Below are 25595 nucleotides of genomic sequence, written 5' to 3' on the forward strand. Positions count from 1 at the left end.
CTTCCGTTTTCTGCCAAGAGACAGAATTCCAGAATTTTCTGAGATGTGGCATGGCTAATGGTACCGCCCGCTGACAGCTATCATGACCCCTACTGAGAGACACTATGAGAGAGAGGGGCGGGGGGCCAACCATGGGGAGCAAGAGAGAGAAAGAGACAAGGGAAAGAAGTCGGAACGGAAGTCATTTAGGTCATCTTATGAGGGGATTAAAGATGGCAACCTCCCCAAATGAAAGTGTCTGTATGAATTACTGTCAGTCAACCATGGGATAAAAAAATGTTGGTGCGTTGTTTACAAACCTCTTCCCATTCTGGAAACACTATTGGGGAATGTGTGTGTGTACACTTCCGTGTTTATATGTGTAGAGAAGGCCAATTATAGTCAGTCCAAACATTTTTTCATGCATGATTTCTCACATGTCACAGCTGGAGGAGGGTAAGCAGCAAATGAAAATGAACAGGTCGAGAAGAGTCGAGAGTTAAATGTGAGGAGGATAGGAAGGTTTTTGGAAATGCAGCTGATATGAAGGGAGGGGGATAGAAACACATACAGGTGACCCATCAGACTTCATGAGGTCATTCGTGTGTATCACATACTCCATTACGTTCTGGAGATGAGTGGAGTCACATGCTATAAAACGCAGACAGATTGCTGAGATCAGTCTCTTATCTTCTTTTCTTTACGACCATGACAATCAAACAATTCTAGCGAGCAGTTGCCACACGTTTCATTTACTTCTGGACTTACTAATACAAATTAATGGTTGGAGCTCCCAAAGACAAAAAAGTTTATGGACCTGTGGCTTCATACTTGTCCTTCCCATTATTCTACAAAGGTCACACAAATGCCAATACAAGTGTCAGTATTCTCAATTATAATTTATAACATTAATTTTTCATTTCTTGGCTTGTGTGTATATTGTGTAAAGAGATAACTAACCAAAATGAAACTTCTGTCATCATTTACTAAGCCCCATGTTGTTCCAAACCTGAATGATGTTCTGTGAAGCACAGAAGATAATTTTGAAAATCTGTGTACTTTATCCACAAAATAAAAATCAATGGGGTCTAAAGTTGTTCTGAATATTGCAGACATACTGACTGAATATTGCTGACATACTGACTAAACAATCTTAAAAATATCTTCTTTTGTGTTGTTGTAGTGGAAACAAACCTCAGTACTTAAATGGGTGATAGAGCAACCTTGAAATATGTGTTCTATTAAAGCGGATGTGTTATTTTTCAGGTAACTAGCTTTATACTTTTCAAAAGTTTAACAAACTTTATTAAGTATCATCATAAAGAGTAAAATATTGCTTGCCATAACTGTAGTTGACCAAACAGAGAAAACTGACTATACAGTGGGTACGGAAAGTATTCAGACCCCCTTAAATGTTTCACTCTTTGTTATATTGCAGCCATTTGCTAAAATCATTTAAGTTCATTTTTTTCCTCATTAATGTACACACAGCACCCCATATTGACAGAAAAACACAGAATTGTTGACATTTTTGCAGATTTATTAAAAAAGAAAAACTGAAACATCACATGGTCCTAAGTATTCAGACCCTTTGCTGTGACACTCGTATATTTAACTCAGGTGCTGTCCATTTCTTCTGATCACCCTTGAGATGGTTCTACACCTTCATTTGAGTCCAGCTGTGTTTGATTATACTGATTGGACTTGATTAGGAAAGCCACACACCTGTCTATATAAGACCTTACAGCTCACAGTGCATGTCAGAGCAAATGAGAATCATGAGGTCAAAGGAACTGCCTGAAGAGCTCAGAGACAGAATTGTGGCAAGGCACAGATCTGGCCAAGGTTACAAAAAAATTTCTGCTGCACATAAAGTTCCTAAGAGCACAGTGGCCTCCATAATCCTTAAATGGAAGACATTTGGGATGACCAGAACCCTTCCTAGAGCTGGCCGTCCGGCCAAACTGAGCTGTCGGGGGAGAAGAGCCTTGGTGAGAGAGGTAAAGAAGAACCCAAAGATCACTGTGGCTGAGCTCCAGAGATGCAGTCGGGAGATGGGAGAAAGTTGTAGAAAGTCAACCATCACTGCAGCCCTCCACCAGTCAGGGCTTTATGGCAGAGTGGCCCGACGGAAGCCTCTCCTCAGTGCAAGACACATGAAAGCCCGCATGGAGTTTGCCAAGATGGTGAGAAATAAGATTCTCTGGTCTGATGAGACCAAGATAGAACTTTTTGGCCTTAATTCTAAGCGGTATGTGTGGAGAAAACCAGGCACTGCTCATCACCTGTCCAATACAGTCCCAAGAGTGAAGCATGGTGGTGGCAGCATCATGCTGTGGGGGTGTTTTTCAGCTGCAGGGACTCGGACGACTGGTTGCAATCGAGAGTGCTCAGGACCTCAGACTGGGCCGAAGGTTTACCTTCCAACAAGACAATGACCCTAAGCACACAGCTAAAATAACGAACGAGTGGCTTCACAACAACTCCGTGACTGTTCTTGAATGGCCCAGCCAGAGCCCTGACTTAAACCCAATTGAGCATCTCTGGAGAGACCTAAAAATGGCTGTCCACCAACGTTTACCATCCAACCTGACAGAACTGGAGAGGATCTGCAAGGAGGAATGGCAGAGGATCCCCAAATCCAGGTGTGAAAAACTTGTTGCATCTTTCCCAAAAAGACTCATGGCTGTATTAGATCAAAAGGGTGCTTCTACTAAATACTGAGCAAAGGGTCTGAATAATTAGGACCATGTGATATTTCAGTTTTTCTTTTTTAATAAATCAGCAAAAATGTTAACAATTCTGTGTTTTTCTGTCAATATGGGGTGCTGTGTGTACATTAATGAGGAAAAAAAAAACTTAAAACTTAAATGATTTTAGCAAATGGCTGCAATATAACAAAGAGTGAAAAATGTAAGGGGTTCTGAATACTTTCCGTACCCACTGTAGAAGAAGTTTAATATCTAATGTCTGCTATAGCGCCCCTTGTGCCAACACTGAGAACGCATTGTGAATTTGTATTGCAGTATGAATTGCATTCTAAAACATTTCAAAAATGGTGTTTGTATTTGCATACGTGTGTGGTATATGGTTTGGGTCTTAAAAACGATTCCAGATACCTAAACAGGAGGGTTTAAAGTCTAATGCCATTGAAGAAACTTTTTTAAGTTTCACACAGAATACTTTTATTCTCTAAAGCTTCAGAAACCCACATACTGGTACTTCAGAGAGCCCACAAAGGCCTCACTTGTCCTCTCTTAATGGATGATACCTACAGCCAATGTGCTGATTAGAAGAACTGTATAATGTGACAACAAAAACATTTTTATGTTTACAAACAACCATATGGCTAAGAATCCTATACAACTGACAAAAGACTTAAGAGAGGGGAGCAACAACAGACGGATAAGGCCAAATGGAGTTGGCACAAATAAAAACACTCCAAAAACTGCATTTTCCCCCTGAATTTTAGAGTCACACTTTGAAAAAAGTGCCGCTAAGCTTGGCAGAGAGAAGTGCCATGGGAGTCCATACTCTAGAATAATAGAAAATAAAACCTCACCGCCATCACGCAAAAACAACCCAGGGGCAAAACAAACCGCTGGCAGTAATTTGGCTGTTGGATTATTAACCTCATAGGATCTACCCCCTCTCTATTGCACCACAGGGCTTCTGATAGATTTGTCTGCTGATAGATGAGTCTGCTTCAGTAGCAGGGCTAGTTTAGGAGCATTTCTCTCGTTACTTTGTCCCTATCACACACCCTAGTGGCTTTATTAAGATTCATGGGTTTAAGGGCTGGTCTCAAATGGACACCATATTGGAGCTTTGCACAAACAAATGAAACATTAGCGTACATATGCCTGCTTCAGCTCCCCCGTCTCCTCAGCTTGTCGACACCATATGTATCTATATCCACCGCCTCATTGGCTGGCTGAAGTGAGAGGGAGTGTTTAGGTGGAGAGAATGGGGGATTTAATAGGCTCTACAGCTGCCATGTAACGCAAGCACAACAACAAAATAGGTACTTAATTTCATGCATCATGATGATGGTGATGGTGTTTAGCATAATGAAAACTGATCTTGAGGGCTATGCTGGGGTAATCCTGAGTACATTTACATTGTTTTTTCTACACTTTTATCTTGACATTCTGTATTTGACTTAACCTTGTGTTTAACATTTTCATCTAATATCATTACATTTCATGTAATATAATATCATCTATTTACACAGTGATGTTTGAGGTAGTTTTTTTTTTTATAAGAAATTGATACTTTCAGACAGCAAGGATGAATTTAATTGATCAAGTGATAGTAAGTACTTTTACATTGTTAGAAAAAAACTATTACATATAAATGGCGTTCTTTTGAACTTTTTGTGTCAAAAATGTATCATGGTGTTTAAAAAATAATAAGCAAAACTGTTTTCAACATTAAAAATAATAAGAAATGTTTCTTGGAAACCAAATCATCATGTTAGAATGATTACTGAAGGATCATGTGATAAAGAACGAGACCCCGATTTTCTAAGTTAAAAGGCTGTAGGCTGATTTTTATGTGAAGGACTTGGGACGTTTTTGCCAGGTAAAAATGAAAGGATGTGACGTTTACATATGTTCCCGAAAGCCTTTACTCTGTTCTATGACGCATAAAAGAAATGCTTATACAATGTTCAGGATAATGCCTAAAGAGCCATTCTGTACTGGAATGTCAATGTATCACGCAAAGAAAAGGGAATAGTTCAAACTGTAGTCTCATATAGCCAGATAAAGTCTAAAGTCTCAAAATACTTTATAATCAAACTATCATAACAGTGTAATTTTAATGACGCTACCTGTCAACATGGTGGTGGTGAATTGCAGAGTTGGTGCAAACACTTAATCAAATGCTTTCTCAACTGCTGCTTTCTCATTGCTGTCATTCTCATTGCTGACAGCACATATTCATTTAAACGCTGACCCCATCTCCCTGTCCGCTCCAGATAGGGCTTGTTGTCCCAGCCCGTGAGTGTCCCGGACAGCAAGAGAAGACCTCCGCCACAGATCTAATGATGACGCCTGAGCCTGCCATGGAACCAAAACCTGAGCCACTACCCGCCACGGACCACTAACATGAGCCCCCTCCAACCACTGAGTCAGAACCAGCCAAAGAGTTCATCCCAGAGCCAGTCCCAGTTTGCCATATCCATCCCTAGGCTGGGGTATATTGCCATGCCAATCACGGAAACCCCAGAGCCAGATAAGGATCACTGGCTCATTGATTTTACAGCGGAGCCAACTCCCACCATTTCCCACTCTCAAACTCTCTCCTTGTCTGGATAAGACAGCTATGATTCTGGACTGGCCTATCCCGCTGCTGCCTCACAGCTCCTGGGCTCCGCCCTCACCTCTGACTCCTGCAAGCTTATTGGCTCCACCTCGGGCTACTTTACCACCGGCACGGTTCTTTGAAACAGATCCCCTGGCTACACCTTAGGCCTCCAGGCCCATTTCTCCACCCCGACCTGTCAGCCCTTAGGCTTCGCCTTTGCTCTGCGCTTAGTCAGCTCCGCCATGGTCTGCCATCACTCAGGCTCCACCGGGGTGCCTCGTCCCTCCGGGTCCACCTTGGTCTCTCGTCATCCTGGTTTCGCCACGGATGTCCGGACCCACAGCTGGACCTCAGTCCTCCACCGGGTTTTTCACTTCCTCCCTACGGTTCCACCTTGCTCCTCGCTCCCTCCCATGTCACCCCATTCTGCCAGGCCCCTGCCTCCGCCATGGTCACTTGAGCCAACGACGTCACCTTGGCCCTCCAGGCCTGCGGTGTCGCCCTGGGCTGTCGTTCTCGCGGTCTCACTTGGGTCTCTCCACCTTGTCCAGGTCCACTGCCATCGGTCGGCCCTCAGGCTCTGCCCAAGAAGACCATCAGGGCTCCGCCTTGGCTCCACCCTCTGCCAGTTCTGCCATGATATCACCCATTGCTGGCTTCTTCTGTCTCCCTGTCCTTCTCCAGCCTCTCCTCATCCTCCTCCCAAACTTGTGCATACAGTGCAAGGACGTGCCTTGCGGGAGGGGGAATTCTGTCAGGGTTCTATTTAGTTTCAATGCGTTTTTGTTCATATGCTCCTTTCAGTGTAGTGTTCACCTTACCCTTGTTAGTTTCCTTGGTTATTCATTAGTTAATCATTCTGTTCAGCTGTTTCTTGTTTAGTTCCCTCATTTACTCTGTGTATAAATACTCCCTGTTTTAGTAGATACATGACAGTAATGTGCTCAACTAAAGAAACTGTATTCAGGGTCTGTTCTCCCTCTCTCTCACGAGAGCTATTAGAACACATACAGCAGTCTCTTCTTGTTTCCCTTGATCTTAATGGGCAGCAGGAAGAGAAAAGGCAATAGGACATGGACCCATTTAGCCATTCCCCTTTAATTCTCTCACCCCAAACTTTTTAACATTGCCCTCTTAAGAGTTGGCTGCTGACAACATTGATTTGATTTCTCGTCTCAGCTGTCTAATGCACTTGACTCTCTTCTCCAAATTGACAGAGGCATCTATTTTCAGCGTCTCTTCCCTCTGGGGAATTACAGGGAGAGATGGGGGCAAACAGGATGGGATTGTGCTGATATGAGCATTTGTTCTAAATTACTGAGCTTGTTCATAAAGATGGGCAGAGAAAAGAAGAGAGAGCAAAGAAAGAGCTGGGCCTGAGAGAGACAGACAGAGATAAAGGTCAAATGATGAGAGGGAAACAAAACTATAAACTTAAAAGATTAGATCACTCAAAAATTAAAATTCAGTCATTATTTACTAACTCTCATGTCATGTCATGTCATTCCAAAACACAAATTCCAAAATACTTTTTATTTCTTCAGTGGAACTCAAAATAAGAAATCTGAATACAAATTGAAAAAGGATGCTAAAGCACAATAAAAGTAGTCACTTTAGTGTGCTAACAAGTCTTCTGAACCCATATCATAGTTTTGTGTGATGAGCAAACCAAACATTTAAGTCTTTATTTATAAAGTCTTAACATCCACGCTAGCTCTAGTTTTGTGTTCATCATGAGAAATACACAAATTAATTTTTGTTTAAGATCTTTTCAATGAATTAGTGTATCCAGTTCACATCAGTCTGAATAAGCCTGATTTATGAATGATTCATCAGGCTTATTCACACTAAGCAATAGGGGTGTAACGGTACGCGTATTCGTACCGAACGGTTCACGGGGAAAGTTCCAAATGGAAGTTATCATCCCTATGCGATCATCCCTATGTGAGCAGGGCACGTGCTTGCCATATGTTTGGAATGCACTTGGCAAAGAGAGCGGCGTGATTTCCTCATTATCTTCAGCTGGGATGTTCCCGTGACAACGCAGCGGCGGCATAAATAATATACAATTTATATTTTTAAAAGTTTATATATAAATACTAGGGCTGTCAATCAATTAAAAATTTTAATCTAATTAATTACATACTCTGTGATTAATTAATCTAAATTAATCGCATACATAATTTTTGCTGTGAAAGTATTAAATATTTCAATTCAAAATAATCAATGAATAATCAGCATTAGTGACATTATAGTTCAAAAACTCTTTTATTATTATTTTCATTGTACAAATAATGGCCATAACAATCAACAATATGACCTAATATGCTAAGGAAATAAATTCAAAAGTGCTTCAGGAAGAAAATTTGATGATGTGTGCCGTAACACCAGAGGTTGCGTTAGACTTCAACTTTGTCCGTCATTTTGACGGACAGGTTCGTAAAAAATCCGTCATAATCTATTATTACCCGTCATTTTAATTTTCATCTTTTAATTATAATAACACATTTAATTGCTTTTATTTTTGCGGGCACGGGCGCGATCACTGGCGCGTGAACTAGAACGCGTCTTAAAATATGAACCAAAACTCAGCATATAGGCTGCTTGCCTCAGAGACATGAGAGATATTTCTATAGAAAGCTTGAAATATCTACTTTAACGACGTGCTAGGTCGTTCCTCCGGATTAACGTTAACTCCTGGATGCTTTGCATTGATGTGGTAGCCTACTTTAGAGTGGACGAACTCCGGTGATATGCAAATTCCTTTATGCAGACATTGCAGTCGACTTTATTTTTATCAACACTTCCATCAGGCCGTTTTTAATAAGTAAATGTTCCAGTCAATGATCCAGGCAGCGCCAGCGCGTTCTCCCTCCTTCATTTTACATTCGAATGGTGGCTAGAACGGCTCCAGGTTCAAAGATCAATACGGAATGGATTAATCTGCGTTATTTTTTTTTACGCGTTATTTTTTCTCAGATTAATTAATCGAAAGTAACGCGTTATTTTGACAGCCCTAATAAATACATATATATATATATATATATATATATATATATATATATATATATATATATATATATATATATATGTGTGTGTGTGTGTGTTACTTTTTTATATACAGTATTATATTGCATATTTTAAAAACTTTTTAAAATATAAAATGTATGTTTTTATTTGCAACAGTTAGGCTAAAAAGAAAAAAAAGAATTATGCTGTTAAAACAGCGACATCTGCTGACGGACACTGTGCTGCGTTGTTACAGGAACATCCCAGCTGAAGATGAGTAAATTACGCCACTCTCTTTGGCAAGTGCATTCCAAACGGCTACATATGGCACGCGTGTGCCCTGCTTACATAGGGATGATCACATAGGGCATAGGGATGACTGATCACTTCCATTTGGAATTGGCCTCGTGAAACGGAATTTGTTGTACTGTATCGTGCCGTATTTAGTGTAGACAGCATCACTGATTATAATGGGTTCTACTGTATCTACAACATCACTTATCTTCTTCCAATCCAATGGTGTCTGTGAGAAAAGGGTCAGTTACACCCGTGCCTACACCAGACTTGAGTGGTGCAACGTAACAAAAGCTTGTTAGGCACAGTGTAAATTATCCTTTTCTCACAGACACCATTGGATTGGAAGACGATAAGTGATGTTGTTCTTCTAAAGCTATTGTATGGCTTCAAAAGACTTGGAATACAGTGCACAAATAATATGGATCACTTCCAAGGTGCTTTTGAATCCTTTTTAAAGCTCCGGCCCCCATTCACTGTAATTGCATGGAACAGAGTGACCAGGATATTCCCTGAAATTTCTCCTTTTGTTTTCCACTGAAAAAAAAAAAAGTTGAGTGAGTAACTATTCATTTTTGTGTCAACTATTACTTTAAGAAATGACCAAAGTTTTAGAAGTGCCCTTACTGTGCATCAACAACTTTTTCTTATATCACTCCTCACTGTACTATCCTGCTATCTCAGGCATGAAAGAAGAAAAAAAAAAGAAAAGAAAAAAAAAAAAACTTTTTCCCAAAGAGGTGACAGAACAGCATGATATATGACTTGGACTCATGGAAGTTAATTAAATAGCCTGGGCAGTTACTAAAGTGAGATAGGAGAAGGAGAGAGAGACAAAGGAAGAGAAAGGGGGAGAAAGAGAGCTAGGCAGCTCAACATGACGGCACTAATTTGAACGAAAGGGGGTTGGGGGGGGGGGGGGGGGGGTGTAGCGGTGAGCATGGATAATCTAAACATGTTCAAGGTGCTTTTAGAATTACACTAACACTGCAATTACTGGACAGTGAATTAGGCTTGTAGACAGGGAAAGATGTAGACAGATGTAATGTATAACAGGAAGACAAAGAACAGAAAGAAAAGAGAGAAAAAAAAAACAAGAGTATGAACAAGGAAAAGGAGAAAGATCTGAAGTATTAGGAGGGGTTTGGTTGAGGCAATTATGGAGGACATGAGCCACTCACATCTGACCAGACAGAACTGTGTGAAGTCACATCTACCACCTTAAGAAAAGGTCTAATGCAACACATATGAGATGTGAACCTTAGATAACTCATTCAGAGCTTTTTATGTACAGTAAGTACAGTATGCTCTACCAATAAAAACACTTCTGTGATGAAGAAAATGTACGTGAACCCTTTAGATTTAGTGGGATTTCAGCACAAATTGATTAAAACCAGTAATTAAAACCAGTAATACACTACCAGACTGAAACATGTTTCTGTTTGAGAATTAGTTCATGAAACTAAAACTGCACATTTTGCCATCAATTACTCCTGTTCCAAATCCATTCAACTTTTGTTCATCTTTAAATCACAAATTAAAATATTTTAATTAAATCTGAGAGACTTAAGTGAAAGTCCACGTAGCCAAAACTTCACGAAAAAATTCAAAAAAGTGCATAAAGACATATTAAAAGTAATCTATATGAATTGAGCAGATTAATCCACAGCTTCTGATGAGACACAATCACTTCATGTGATGAACAGATTTAATAACACATTTAATAACACATTAATCAGCACACATATATTGAGCATATCAAATACAGTCAAAGAAAGCTCAAACACAGCTTAATTCTCGTAAACAAAACTCATAGGTTCTTGTGGAAGAGCAGGCTCGATCAGTGTGCACTAATCAATGTTTATGTGAATAAAAGCAGAAATTAAATCTGTTCATCATATAAAGCAATTCAGTCTCTTTGGAAGACTTGGACTAAACTGTTTGATTCATATGGAAAACGTTTACAATGTCTTTATGAACTTTATGAAGTGTCAACATTTTGGGTGAATGGAACTTTATTGGAGGGATACAAATCTCTTAGGTTTCATTAAAAATATATTCATTCGTGTTTCAAAGATAAATGGAAGTTTTAAATGCTAACATAAGACACAACAATGGAAGCAATTGGAAATTACACACAAATGATGATGCATTTTCATGTCTTTACTGAACAGTTATCACTGGGAAAGGAAGGTCAACCAGTTAAGACCCCGGTATACTTAAAACGAAGTTCTTTTTCGTTCTTCGTTTAGGGGTAAAACGAAGTTCGAAATGCGTGACCAGCGATATACTTTAATCGAACATCTGACACTGCCCACACTGCTGACAGCGACGGTTAGATGAATATGTAAATATGTGCCGTGCACTTTCTTCTCAGTAACAAAATAAACACAACAAAAATTAGAAAACAGCAAGCATTTATTATAGAAAGCATAAGAAAAGCGTCTGATCATAACAGCATGGGAATGTTAGCACGAGCTCTGCAAAGTAGCACTCCAGTCACGTTACGTCTTCATATAGCACTTTATTCAATAGATTGCTTAAAATCAAGCAGCTTTACCGTATCAAACATGAAAACAGTGTTAGTGCCTCATTTTTTTACAAGCACAAGTTCATTTTGTACTATAAAGCGGCTATCCAGTGTGTTCATGTTTTCACCCGCGGAGATCTTACCTCGACGAACTCAAACACACGAAATGAGTCAAAGACGCGTTCCACATGAGTGAAGGCGGAGCCTCGGCACACGCCTCCTATTACGTTATCGTCACTGACCAATGGTAGTACGAAGGTGTTTTGCAGCTGGAGTGAACTTTTCCTGAAAGTTCGCTTTGGCAAGCCATTTCGAACTTCCAAAAAGAACACAAAATGAACTTCGTTTTGGCCTGATTTTGTTCGAAATGACGTCACATCAGTTCGTTCTTCGATTTCGTTTGAAGTATACCGGGGCCTTTACTGTTCAAATGTTTAGGTTTGCTAAGATTTTTTAAAAATGTTTTTTTTTTTTTTTTTTTTAAGACTTTTATGCTCACCAAGTCTGTATTTATTTATTCAAAATAAAGTAAAAACAGAAATATTGTGAAAATATTGTTATTCCTTCAATATTAAAAACAGTTGTAGAACCCATGACATTATAGAAAGTTTGAAAAAAAAAAAAGACATTTATTTGAAATTGAAGATTTTTTTCTAACATTATTATGTATTTACTCTTGATCAATTAAACGCATGAATCTTCACAAATCTTAAAACAAAATGAGATTAGTAGTATACATCCAAAGATTTACATACATTTTCCACCCTGCATTGTGAATGTTTACAAGGCGTGTTCAGTAAAGACACAACATCATTTCATGTATAATGGTTTGTGTGTTATTTGTTTATGCATTCTGGAAGTTTCTTGTTCATTGGGACCACCTTTGTGCATCCATGAGTCCTGGCAAAAATAAAGGTTCCAAAGGTTTTTTTTTTTTTTTTAGTAATGCCATAGAAAAAATTTTTTTGGAAGATAGAAGAACCATTTTTTCCACTATAAAGAACTTTTTGTAGAACCTAAAGTTTACATGGATGTTAAAATATATTCATGGAACTATAGATGCCAAGAAAGAACCTTCATTTTTAACCTTTTTTGACATCTGCATGGTTTCCCATTTACAATTTCACATACTCACCTCTCCTTCTGAAGACTCTAAAGTGAGATCTTTCCTACAAGAAGCTTTGAATTCCCCTACTCCCGCGTTCACTTCAACACCTTTGGGAGCCTCCAGTGTCAGTGTCCTTGTCGGAGACTCTAGCCTGTTAGAGGAAGACAGACTTTAATGAACTAATGTCTACAAATTACTGTTTTTAATGCACACACAGCTTTCAGCTGGGCAAATAATAATGAAAACCCTCCTAAACTGTCTTTATTAGTAGTAGTTGTATTTAGTATTGAAATTTAATGATTCCAGCTGTCATCCTATTTGAGTTCATTCATTTATAACCCTTTGTGTGCCAGAAAAATACAGCCGTTAGTGAGTGCTGATATTTAGTACAACAATACTGGAACATTTCACCTTCCTCAACAATGCAGACAAATTATGGGCTTCATATTCAATGTCTATTTAGTGTTATATAAGACTTGTGAGAGACAAATAATGTGCAGATTGTAAAGAGTGAGGTCATGGTTAGAAGAAAATAATCAATATGAGATTTGTCAGGGAATGAGATAACTGAATGAACTATCCAACCCTGAGTATCCACCACCTTAAAACACAGAGAAAGAAACAATATTGATCAGGAGAGAAAGAAAAAGATAGTATATATAATTTGACACAATGTAATTTTTGGGTGAACCACGCTACTGTTGAAAAGTTTGGGGTTGGTAAGATATTAGGGCTGTAAAGTGATTAAATTTTTTTAATCTAATTAATTACACAATGTGGCAATTAATTAATCTAATTATTTTCAAATTAATCGCACATCAAATTTTGCTGAAAAATTACTCCCAAAAGATAATTTAAAGTCATTATTGTGTTAAACGAGAAAAGCATCAAATAGACATTACAAAAAGTAACTTTAGAAAGATATTATATTTGATTCAACAATTTATTACACATAAATGTTTAGGCTACAATGGCCATGAAGCCATGAGGGTGAGTAAATGATGACAGAATTTTCACTTTTGGGTGAACTATACCTTTAATTTTGAATGTATGAATGGACCATTGAATCATTGATTCACCCAATTCGTTCACAATTCGAATTCACTCAGAAACACTGATGTGTTGCTCGGAGACCCACAATCATTCTGCTGTGGCTTTATATGTAATATTTTCATTGACAAAAACAGATAATATTTTGTCTAAAACATAACACAATATTAGCTTCTTAATAATTGAACTGTTGTATAAAATCAGTATCACATTTGCACTCATAACAAAAACAGCACTAGTGTGATATTGCTCTTGTTGTTCTTGTGATATTGCTTTATCTTATTATTCTTATCACATGATATAAATATTAGACAAAAACTCATACACTCATACAGGGACATTTTTGCCCCAGTATCTTGAATTGTAGGGACATATAACTGCATATATATATATATATATATATATATATATATATATATATATATATATATATATATATATATATATATATATATATATATAAAATATCAGGTTATTAGCAATGTTGAAAGCAGCTGTGCTGCTTTTGTGGGAATTGTAATTGTTGTTGTTGTTTTTTTTTATCCTTTGATTAATAAAAAGTTCAAAAGAACAGCACTTTTTCTCTTTTAATGTATCCTAGCTGGATTAAAAAAAAAAAAAAAAAAAAACTTGACTAATAGCCCCCCCCCCCCCCCCTTTTTTATTCTTTTCTGTCCTTCCCATCCTTATCTTGCTCTATCTGTGAGATCCCCTGTCTTCTGAAAAGAAAAGAAAAACTCAATCTTCAATTCAGCAGCAAAACAAAATATCTTAAGTGTATGGAAGATAAGAGAGGCCTGCTTTAGTATCTTATCTGCCTGATTCATTATTCCGCCAGTGAATGCACCCATTCCAACATACAGCTTGACCTTTTCTGCCACTCTGACAAATTTATGCGTTTGGATATTTGTTACAGTCATATGAAAAGCAATAAATAAATATGACCCTTTAGAATTTTACACGAACTTCACATTTATACTCCTTTTGCTTCCTATTGCAAATCCTTGGTCTTTGTTCAAAATACATTTATGAGGTGGTGTTCTGACTGCCAGCTTTCAGGTTTACTGTGCAAAAAAGCCAAGAATTCAACAGTGAATGTTACTGTGATAAATATGTAATATATCTGCTAGACACTGCGAAGTTGTAGCTCGATACGACACCAGTCACAAAACTCAAACGTTGTGCATGTACGCCATACAAATACATATGTTGAGTTCTGAAGCACCTGAGGTTGAAATCAGATTACAATCTTACGATTTGAAAATCTTATGCTAATCCAAAGTTGCCTTTTATACTTTGACTTTGGCTGCCACAACATGTCAAGCAATTTCTATGATGTGCTTTTGACGTGACTAAGATATGTAAATAGCTACAAGTACATGCTAGAAGCCTTTGCAGTTTATCATATTAAAGTGTAGAATTTGTGATTTTCAGAAAAGAATCTGTGCATTGCCAACGTTTTAATAACATTTTACATGGATATACACTGAATTCTACACTGAAAAAAAAAAAAAAAAAAAATTGTTAATTTAATCATTAATTGTTAAAATTAAATACATTTTTAAATGTACAAAAGTATAAAGAATAAATTTGTTTTTAAAAAGTAAAAAAAAAAAAAAAGATATTTCAAAACTTTAGATGATCCTCTTCCCTAAAAATATCATTGCTTCTTTTTTTAATACATTGTTTCTTACTTTCACAAACCTTTCTACAATAAGCCACCAAATGAGATTTTCTCCTCTCATGAGTTTTGTGTGCTTCGACGTATCATTTATCACTATGTCTCCAACATGCTCATGGTCACAGAAGCTGGCTACTGACTTTTGACTTTTGAGAATAAGACCAATGATGACATTAAGCAGCTCAATACCAACAGCTAACCTTTGACTTCATGTTCCTCTCTGAGTATTTACTTTTGGTTGCAGCCTTTCAGATTGATGAATGACACTGTACCATGGGTAGATGAACATCAGCCAAAGCCAAAGATGAGAAAAGCATTACATTTGACATTTTCAAGCCTCCCTGAGTTTTAAAACTCCTCCCTGTGTGATTCTCTCCATGATGTTATAGGATAAAACCAAGAGGACTCTTAGAAACTCATTTAGAAAGTTGCAAAAGTTGTGCAAGTTAGTTTTGGCGGTGGGAAATAGAGACAAATTGAGACATCGCTGCTTTTCATAACACAGAAGTTTCATCACAGAAACTTCAAGTGCTCAAATCGGAGTCACAACATTGCTGATAATGATGCCAAAAATAGGGCTTTCAAGAAAGTTCACTGGAGCTCTTGACCCTCTTAGTAGGTTTCCTGTGTAGCCTGCTGAGCTCTTGGCCCAATGGCCCATTTCTTGTCTTCAAGATTCTCTGACAAATCCTCGAAACGGTCAAAAATGACTTTTTGCAGCCCACCCGTCTGCTGTGTGAAATGTAGCTGGGGAAATTGTGGCTGGCAGCAAGACCTTGTGAGAAAACGTAAAGCAATTTCATGCCCGTGCGCATCCATTGCTGATAATTTAATTGATAGTGATAGAACTGGGGGACCGCCATGGTCAGAGAGGGAAGCAGGAATAAGTCCCATTGGGTCTCTAAAGCACTGCCGCGGCAAGGAAAGAGGTTACAGGAATAAAGGAATGATATTGTATCTTATTTCTCTCCTGTCGAAGAATATCATTCACTCGAGTGAGACCATGTGTCTTGGGAAGTTACCACTTCAGGTCCACTTCAAACCAAGATGTCAGAGTAAAATTGAGACAGGAAAGAGTGAGAAAGATAAAGAGAGAGGGAGTTAGAGAGCAATTTAGAATGTTGTTCACAAAAGAAAAAGAAAGAAAAGAAAGGAATATGGCATCATTCATTCAATGGTCAAATGCCATTTTGTATTTAAAAAATACAAGGTGTTGCTGCATTACTGCTACTTGCTTCTATAAACAAACATTTTGGAAGAAAAAGACTAAATATAAATGGAATCAGAACATAAAATGTTTAACATTAAAGATGCGCAATAAACAAAGCATGGTCTTTGCCATCACGGCTATTTATCTGTGGTACAAGTGCAAGCACCGGTCTATCTGGGTTCATGAAACCATTTAGGCTCAGAGTCAACATGTTGAGTACCACCATACATACAAAGAGACATATCATAAATTTTAGGAATGTTGCGGACTGTTTTTCTTCCACCTTACCTCAACACTCCACTACAGGATGTAATGACAGATCACATGCACTCCACTGACTCAATGACTCCACTCCTATTGGTTGTTGCTCCTGAAAGTCGCTCTTCATTTGCATAATGTTAAACATATCTCAACTTTGTCGCATCGCTGGACATGCCCCCGTCCTGTTGCCAACAGTCACTGTCCCTTGTGTCGCCGGAAATCGTCAGCTTTCTATTGAAATTAATGGGATCATGTCGCTTTGTCACTGCATGTCGCTGGTAGTGTGAACAGGGCTTAATATGCTGATGTGCTGCTTAATATTTTTGTGGAAACCATAATACATTTTTTTCACAATTCATTGAATAGAAAATTAAAAATAACAGCATTTATTTGAAATAGAATTCTTTTGCATCATTATAAATGTCTTTACAGTCACTTTTGTTAAATTTTTGTCCTCACAATTCCTTGTACCTGAGTGACTTTCATTCTGTGGAAAAGACAGATGACAACAAAGGCAATTTACCAAACGGCTCAATAAATGTAAAGGTCACCACCACAGATCGATATGACGCCAAAACCACATACAAAAATCATCTAAAAATTAAGTTTAATCTCTTATGGAAAGAAAGAAAACTACTTCACTCATCCATACTGACAGTATTAGGAATGGGACGAGAGGTACGGCACTGTAGATGCCGGAGTAATCCCTGTGTGATAAGGTAATCAATGGATCTGAAGGTCAAGACCGAGGGGTGGATGTCCTCGATGTACGTATGAGTAGAAGGTAATTTAATGTGGATTTGAGAAGGCTGTGCTTCCAGGTTCACGTCTACAAAGAATCTCAAGTATTGCATATAATCATATGCAATCACTACCTATGCAGCTGACACTCATTTACAGCTACGCTACGATTGAAGCACCCGAGTAATATCTCTTCATGCCTCCCAAACACTCAAGTAAATCAAATTTAATTTCCAGGCACGATCGTGCCCAATCAGTCACTCATGGGCTCAGGGTCGCTGATGCACTTTTGCCATGATTTAGAACCATCTTGTTCTACCCAAACTTTAACCACAACCATTATGAGAGAAGCCAAAAAAAAAAAAAAAAAAAAGTCATCTCATAAATGAGACTCAAGAGCTGGAAAAAGCAGGTATGAGGTGAATCTTGTCAGATGCTTGACAGACGATTCTAAGAGTGGCCTTTAGCTGAAAAGATGGAGAGTGATAAGAATCCATGGTTAATGTGCCTGACTGGGATCGCGGACTGAGATACAATCTTCACAATGATAGATATACTGTATGGCATTAAAAAAAAAAAGAAAAGAAAAAAAAGTTGATTTGAATCACTTGCTCTTTGGTTTGAGACCCTTAGAATTGTCTTCTTTGATTAGTTTACAGCAATAGAGTCCTGAAATGTTAAAAGAGGGGTGAAAAATCTCTTTACATGCAGATAGAATGGTAGATCGAACAATAGATAGATCAATAGACAGATTAAATAGAGAGAATGTATAGCAATTGGATAGATAGATAGCAATTGGACATCAACTGATGATGAAAAAGATCTGTGATGTAAGAAAAAATTAGAGCTAATATCAATCTGTGATTGTTCTTTCCACCATCATCACAATGCATTTCCATGGGAACAAATGTTCACTTTGTGCCATTAAGACAATGTGACACAATGAAGACTCAATGGATGAATGATAGCCATTGTGCAATTACTTTATAAAGAGAAATATGGCGCAGAAAACACACACACAGAAGTCACAGAAGTAATTTGCCCAAGTATGCCAAAATGGTCAAAGGATTAAGTCTATATTTTGAATGGCTGTGGAGATTCAGGTGTGCAATAAATCTACCAAAACCCCTTCAAATCCCCCCTCAACAATGTCCCTTGCTCTTTCACTCTCTCTCCATCTATAATTATGTTCTAAAGAGGAAAAATGCAGCTGTCTCATCTGGATTAAGCCTCACATATTCAGTCACACAGTTTGCAAGACATCTTTTTTTTTTTTTCTTTCTTTTTTTTAAGTCCTTCAGTTCGTTTCAGCTTTCACCGGAGCTGGTGTACAATCTGGATGGGTCCTCGAGACCCAGGGATAAATGTTGTACTATTTTTCACCTTTAAAGATGTTTTTGGGAAGCAATTAGCAATTAGACACTGCAAAATTGCAATGCTGGCATTTAGGGTTGCAATTCCACCACTATATTTTTGATGCAGTAAATTAAAGTTTTGAATTCACAACAGTTCAGCACACAAGTATGTAGCACCCTATTTAGTGAAAATTAGCAATTCTAATACCCTGGTATCTGAGGTTAAGGGGGATACTAGTTAGTGGACTTAGTAGCAGATGTTAGTGGAGCCATTTTACTTATTTTCCTAGCACTCTAATCAAAACTGTAAATGTAATTTGTCTCTATACACTCAAACCAAGACATTCATCTCTCAAGGTAACACTTTTAAGCATTGGTCCCCTCCTGATGAACAGTAGGCCAATGCACTGTAGCATGTATTTGTTGCCGATAAGGCAGTCCCAGAATTCACTGTGGTAAGCTCAGAGTTAACAGTCATCCATGAAAACATCAGTTTTAAATAAAAATATTTTATTCAGTACTGAAAAGTATTGATTAAAAATCATCATCTAATTAAAACAATTTTATTTCATCTGCATGTTGTGCATTTATTTGTATCAAGTTGTTAACTCAGCCACATGAAAATTGGAATCGATTGTGTGTGTTAATTACTGTAAGTATAATGTGTTTCACATGAAGTGCTACTTGTGTGCTGCCTGTGTGAATTCCTGCCCATGAGAAAATTCAACTCTTTGAAGGTTTCTTTTCTGTCAGGATGCTGCCTTTGAAGGTACAGTGGCTGCCTACAGTATGTGCACAGTAGAAAGTGAGATCCCACATTGGAACCGAGTTTATGTCTTTGAAAACAAGTGCTAGGTGGACGTATTTTTTAACATTTAGTGTTAGTCAGCAGATGTTAACCACAGTAAGTGGTGGCTTTATTGGAATTGGATTCAGCCCTGCCAAATTCTTCTGTTAAATCCCGCATCCTCATTGATTCTAACACCGTGTCTACAACGGGTGCGACAGTTATTTTCACCACAACAGCTTGAGATGGTCTACATCAAGTGTGCTGCACAAGTCCTGAAAAGTGAAGCCAAAGCATTTCAATGGTGGCTAGCTGCAGTATATACATCTTAATCCTTAAACGCATACCTTGGGTCTTTAGTGACCCGGGACATCATTCACTACCCTCCTCCTCATTAATTTTTTAAAGTTAGACATCAACCTTCTTAGTATTCCTTAATCAATTCATTATAAACAATATAAAAAAGTAAAATTATAAAATTATAAAAGAATGCCTGTTTTCCCATTAATTTTTTGTAAAAAAAAAAAAAAAAAAAAATGGTATAGGCTCGCTAACGACCAGAGGTGTGTAACAGTTTAAGTATATATTTTCTGCACAACAATAATTAAATCTTTGATGACTGAATAAGTGCATTTCACCTTTATTCCACAAGGTGGCAATGTCTGATACACAATGATGAAATGACGTTTCACTCATAGTTACTGCAGGCAGAAAACAAAAGAATAGGAAGTATGATCTTGAAATGATTTACTGCAGAGCAAGTACTGAACGCAATCAAATTTTAGTGGCACTGTCAGTTGATGGTGGATCTGGTGAAGATGCTGTCAGCGATAAAAATATTGATTTTGAAGATGTTGAAAATGATAGTTTGAGAATATGTTTGAGATCGTGAATATGAGCCAGATGCTGAATGTACTGGGAAATAAGCTATGACGAGGACAGTGATGTTGCTCAAACCGAACCCTTCCAAGCTCTAAAAGGTAACTGTTACGTACGCTGGTGTAGAGATGAGGCTGATACGGATTTCCACAATACGAACAATACATTTATTAAACAGAAGGCAGAGATCACCAAACATACATCTTAACAAAACAGAGAACGGACAAGGAGTGCAGGGAGTGAGTGCATTATATGGGGAGTGCTGACAATAGAGTCCAGGTGCAGGTGATCCGTGATGATGAGGAACTGACGAGGGAAGTGAGTGCAGGTGTGGAGAACAGGAGGATCATGGGATATGGAGTCCAGGGGAACAAGGGATCTGTAACAGTACCTCCCCCTCCCGGTAGGCGCGTCCTCGCGCCGTAGATGTAACAACCGGGAGGGGGGCGGGCGCCCTGGAGACCTCAAACCGGAGCAGGGGGAGGAGTAGACTGGAGTGGAGGTCTCCAGGGCAGGCTCAAACACCATGGCGGGTCAGGAGCCGTGGGCAGCCATGGCGGGTCAGGAGCCGTGGGCAGCCATGGCGTGTCAGGAGCCGTGGGCAGCCATGGCGGGTCAGGAACCGAAACCTTCCAGCCGTTGAGCCCAGGCGGCGCTGAAGGACCGGCGGGAGATGGCGGAACCAGCGGCTCCGCCGACCGAAGCGCAGCCGGGGCTCCAGAAGGCCGCAGTTGAATAAGGACGACAGACAACAAAGTGAACACCAGGGGGAGTGAGGAGGCCAACTGGAGCTGAGGGACGGAGGGACGGAGCGAAGACGGAGGAGTGCAGTCCAGAAGTGAGGGCAGGCTGACGAACGAACAAGGTGTGAACGGGGGCAGGATGGAGACTGGTGAGACTAGTGGACTGATGGGCCATGGTGGAGACGAGGGAGGTTGGAGCCAGGGTGTAGGTAATCGCCCAGAGGTCCGAGGTGGAGGTCTGGGCGAGGGGGCTTGAGGTGGAGGTGCAGTGAAGAGACATATGGGCGGAGGCGGGAGAGGGAGACAGGGAGGGAAAACAGTCTTTAGGCTGGAGGGTTCAAAAAACACAGTTCATGGGGGGTGGCTGGCTCGGCGGCGGCTGGAGCTGAGGGCTCCAATCATCATCTAATTAAAACAATTTTATTTCATCTGCATGTTATGCATTTATTTGTATCAAGTTGTTAGCTCAGCCACATGAAAATTGGAATCCATTGTGTGTGTTAATTACTGTAAGTATAATGTGTTTCACATGAAGTGCTACTTGTGTGCTGCCTGTGTGAATTCCTGCCCATGAGAAAATTCAACTCTTTGAAGGTTTCTTTTCTGTCAGGATGCTGCCTTTGAAGGTACAGTGGCTGCCTACAGTATGTGCACAGTAGAAAGTGAGATCCCACATTGGAACCGAGTTTATGTCTTTGAAAACAAGTGCTAGGTGGACGTATTTTTTAACATTTAGTGTTAGTCAGCAGATGTTAACCACAGTAAGTGGTGGCTTTATTGGAATTGGATTCAGCCCTGCCAAATTCTTCTGTTAAATCCCGCATCCTCATTGATTCTAACACCGTGTCTACAACGGGTGCGACAGTTATTTTCACCACAACAGCTTGAGATGGTCTACATCAAGTGTGCTGCACAAGTCCTGAAAAGTGAAGCCAAAGCATTTCAATGGTGGCTAGCTGCAGTATATACATCTTAATCCTTAAACGCATACCTTGGGTCTTTAGTGACCCGGGACATCATTCACTACCCTCCTCCTCATTAATTTTTTAAAGTTAGACATCAACCTTCTTAGTATTCCTTAATCAATTCATTATAAACAATATAAAAAAGTAAAATTATAAAATTATAAAAGAATGCCTGTTTTCCCATTAATTTTTTGTAAAAAAAAAAAAAAAAAAATGGTATAGGCTCGCTAACGACCAGAGGTGTGTAACAGTTTAAGTATATATTTTCTGCACAACAATAATTAAATCTTTGATGACTGAATAAGTGCATTTCACCTTTATTCCACAAGGTGGCAATGTCTGATACACAATGATGAAATGACGTTTCACTCATAGTTACTGCAGGCAGAAAACAAAAGAATAGGAAGTATGATCTTGAAATGATTTACTGCAGAGCAAGTACTGAACGCAATCAAATTTTAGTGGCACTGTCAGTTGATGGTGGATCTGGTGAAGATGCTGTCAGCAATAAAAATATTGATTTTGAAGATGTTGAAAATGATAGTTTGAGAATATGTTTGAGATCGTGAATATGAGCCAGATGCTGAATGTACTGGGAAATAAGCTATGACGAGGACAGTGATGTTGCTCAAACCGAACCCTTCCAAGCTCTAAAAGGTAACTGTTACGTACGCTGGTGTAGAGATGAGGCTGATACGGATTTCCACAATACGAACAATACATTTATTAAACAGAAGGCAGAGATCACCAAACATACATCTTAACAAAACAGAGAACGGACAAGGAGTGCAGGGAGTGAGTGCATTATATGGGGAGTGCTGACAATAGAGTCCAGGTGCAGGTGATCCGTGATGATGAGGAACTGACGAGGGAAGTGAGTGCAGGTGTGGAGAACAGGAGGATCATGGGATATGGAGTCCAGGGGAACAAGGGATCTGTAACAGTACCTCCCCCTCCCGGTAGGCGCGTCCTCGCGCCATAGATGTAACAACCGGGAGGGGGGCGGGCGCCCTGGAGACCTCAAACCGGAGCAGGGGAGGAGTAGACTGGAGTGGAGGTCTCCAGGGCAGGCTCAAACACCATGGCGGGTCAGGAGCCGTGGGCAGCCATGGCGGGTCAGGAGCCGTGGGCAGCCATGGCGGGTCAGGAGCCGTGGGCAGCCATGGCGGGTCAGGAACCGAAACCTTCCAGCCGTTGAGCCCAGGCGGCGCTGAAGGACCGGCGGGAGATGGCAGAACCAGCGGCTCCGCCGACCGAAGCGCAGCCGGGGCTCCAGAAGGCCGCAGTTGAATAAGGACGACAGACAACAAAGTGAACACCAGGGGGAGTGAGGAGGCCAACTGGAGCTGAGGGACGGAGGGACGGAGCGAAGACGGAGGAGTGCAGTCCAGAAGTGAGGGCAGGCTGACGAACGAACAAGGTGTGAACGGGGGCAGGATGGAGACTGGTGAGACTAGTGGACTGATGGGCCATGGTGGAGACGAGGGAGGTTGGAGCCAGGGTGTAGGTAATCGCCCAGAGGTCCGAGGTGGAGGTCTGGGCGAGGGGGCTTGAGGTGGAGGTGCAGTGAAGAGACATATGGGCGGAGGCGGGAGAGGGAGGCAGGGAGGGAAAACAGTCTTTAGGCTGGAGGGTTCAAAAACACAGTTCATGGGGGTGGCTTGCTCGGAGGCGGAGACTGGCGCTGCTTGCTCGGAGGCGGAGACTGGCGCTGCTTGCTCGGAGGCGGAGACTGGCGCTGCTTGCTCGGAGGCGGAGACTGGCGCTGCTTGCTCGGAGGCGGAGACTGGAGATACTGGCTCGGCGGCGGAGACTGGAGAACTTGGCTCGGCGGCGGAGACTGGAGAACTTGGCTCGGCGGAGACTGGAGAACTTGGCTCGGCGGAGACTGGAGAACTTGGCTCGGCGGAGACTGGAGAACTTGGCTCGGCGGAGACTGGAGAACTTGGCTCGGCGGAGACTGGAGAACTTGGCTCGGCGGAGACTGGAGAACTTGGCTTGGTCCAAAAGTCTATAAGCCAGGCCACCTCACTTGGTGGCTCGCACAGGGTTGGAGCTGCAGGCTCGGAAAGGGCTGGAGCGGGCTCTGGAGATACTGGAGCGGGCTCTGGAGAGACTGGAGCGGGCTCTGGAGAGACTGGAGCGGGCTCTGGAGAGACTGGAGCGGCTTTCTTCCTCCTCCTCCGCTTTCTGGGCCCAGTAGAGGAATGTGGGTCCAGCACGGGACAGGCCGGAAGTTCGCTGGAGGGGTATGCGGAGGAAGATGGTGGCTGACTGACTGGCCCGGCCAACCATGTTTCTGGATGGACTAGAGACAGACACCCATCCTGAACCCAATCAACTACGAATTTGGAGTCATTTAACCATAAAATGGAATTTATAGTTTCGCTTAAGGAGAATCGGTAATCGGGTTCACCAAAACGGATGGTGTCATCATCTAGTCCATCCAGAAACAGAGAGATCAAACATGCTTCAGGCCAGTCAGACAAGGAAGCAAGCTCAACGAACTCCTCCACATACCTTTCCAGCGAACGACCCACCTGTAGGAGCCCGATGAGCCGATCGCCAGCTGACAGAGTTGTGGGAGGCAGTGGAGGAGTAGGAGCCAGGTAGCTGGAGAAAGTCTCCATGTCTTTCCTTTGTGGAAAATCCCGTTGCTTTATAGGGTCCGTTCTTCTGTTACGTACGCTGGTGTAGAGATGAGGCTGATACGGATTTCCACAATACAAACAATACATTTATTAAACAGAAGGCAGAGATCACCAAACATACATCTTAACAAAACAGAGAACGGACAAGGAGTGCAGGGAGTGAGTGCATTATATGGGGAGTGCTGACAATAGAGTCCAGGTGCAGGTGATCCGTGATGATGAGGAACTGACGAGGGAAGTGAGTGCAGGTGTGGAGAACAGGAGGATCATGGGATATGGAGTCCAGGGGAACAAGGGATCTGTAACAGTAACAAAATATGCTTTGTTTTATTCTTCTGTAATTGTTACTCTAATATCAGGAGAGTTTTATATTATTGCAAAAGGCAGAGATCCATCCATGTTAAATATAGATCTGGGTCTCTAAAGACCCAAATATGTAATAATGATTGGCGAAACTTTCATGAATTTAAGGGTTAAACCCTACTCTCTCCATGTAATCAAATGGGACACAAGCCAAACTAAATAATCCAATTATACTTCAATTTTTTTTTTTTTTTTTTCTCCAAAGATGGTTTCTGTTATTTTAGGTAGTTCTTATCAAGCATAAATATGTACAAGTGTTTGTTTTCACATTAAGTTTGGTTTTAGTTAGTTATTTGATGCTATAAAAACATAGTGCAATGTCATGATTGACAGCTGTGCTTGCGATTGAGTCTGCGGGAGTGGGAGTGTGGGCGGGACCTTGATGCTGTGGTTCCAACTCAGGTTCAATACTGTGAAGACTGGGGCTGCAAACGACATAATCGGCAATGACCGTTACTGGAATGTTTTGGCTTCATTTTTTTACAGTGGATAGAAGCTGAGACATGCTGCCTTTTTTTTTTTTTTTTAGTCTATGGTCTACACTGGATGTAGCAAAGCAACGGTTGCAAATCTATTTGTTTTTCGTGTCAGAAGCAGTGCAAGCATTCGGAGTACACAAATAGAACAGGGCATCAGTTTATTTATCAGCTTATAGGGAATTTGTTGTGTCGCACCACGC

General features: G+C 40.4%; 1 protein-coding gene across 3 annotated transcripts in view; it reads right to left on the reverse strand.

The window, feature by feature from the left end:
* Window positions 1–25595, reverse strand: part of LOC125272534 (zeta-sarcoglycan) — a 364989-nt gene that overhangs the window by 20920 nt on the left and 318474 nt on the right. For all 3 annotated transcript variants that reach the window (XR_007185871.1, XM_048197425.1, XM_048197424.1), the window contains exon 7: window positions 12258–12381. Coding sequence is in view for 2 of the 3 variants with exons in the window: in XM_048197425.1 (XP_048053382.1) it covers window positions 12258–12381 (124 nt within the window). In the remaining variant the exon portion in view is untranslated. The remainder of the gene's footprint in view (window positions 1–12257; window positions 12382–25595) is intronic.

This window comes from Megalobrama amblycephala, linkage group LG7, assembly GCF_018812025.1.
Source record: "Megalobrama amblycephala isolate DHTTF-2021 linkage group LG7, ASM1881202v1, whole genome shotgun sequence".
In the NCBI taxonomy this organism is placed as follows: domain Eukaryota; kingdom Metazoa; phylum Chordata; class Actinopteri; order Cypriniformes; family Xenocyprididae; genus Megalobrama; species Megalobrama amblycephala.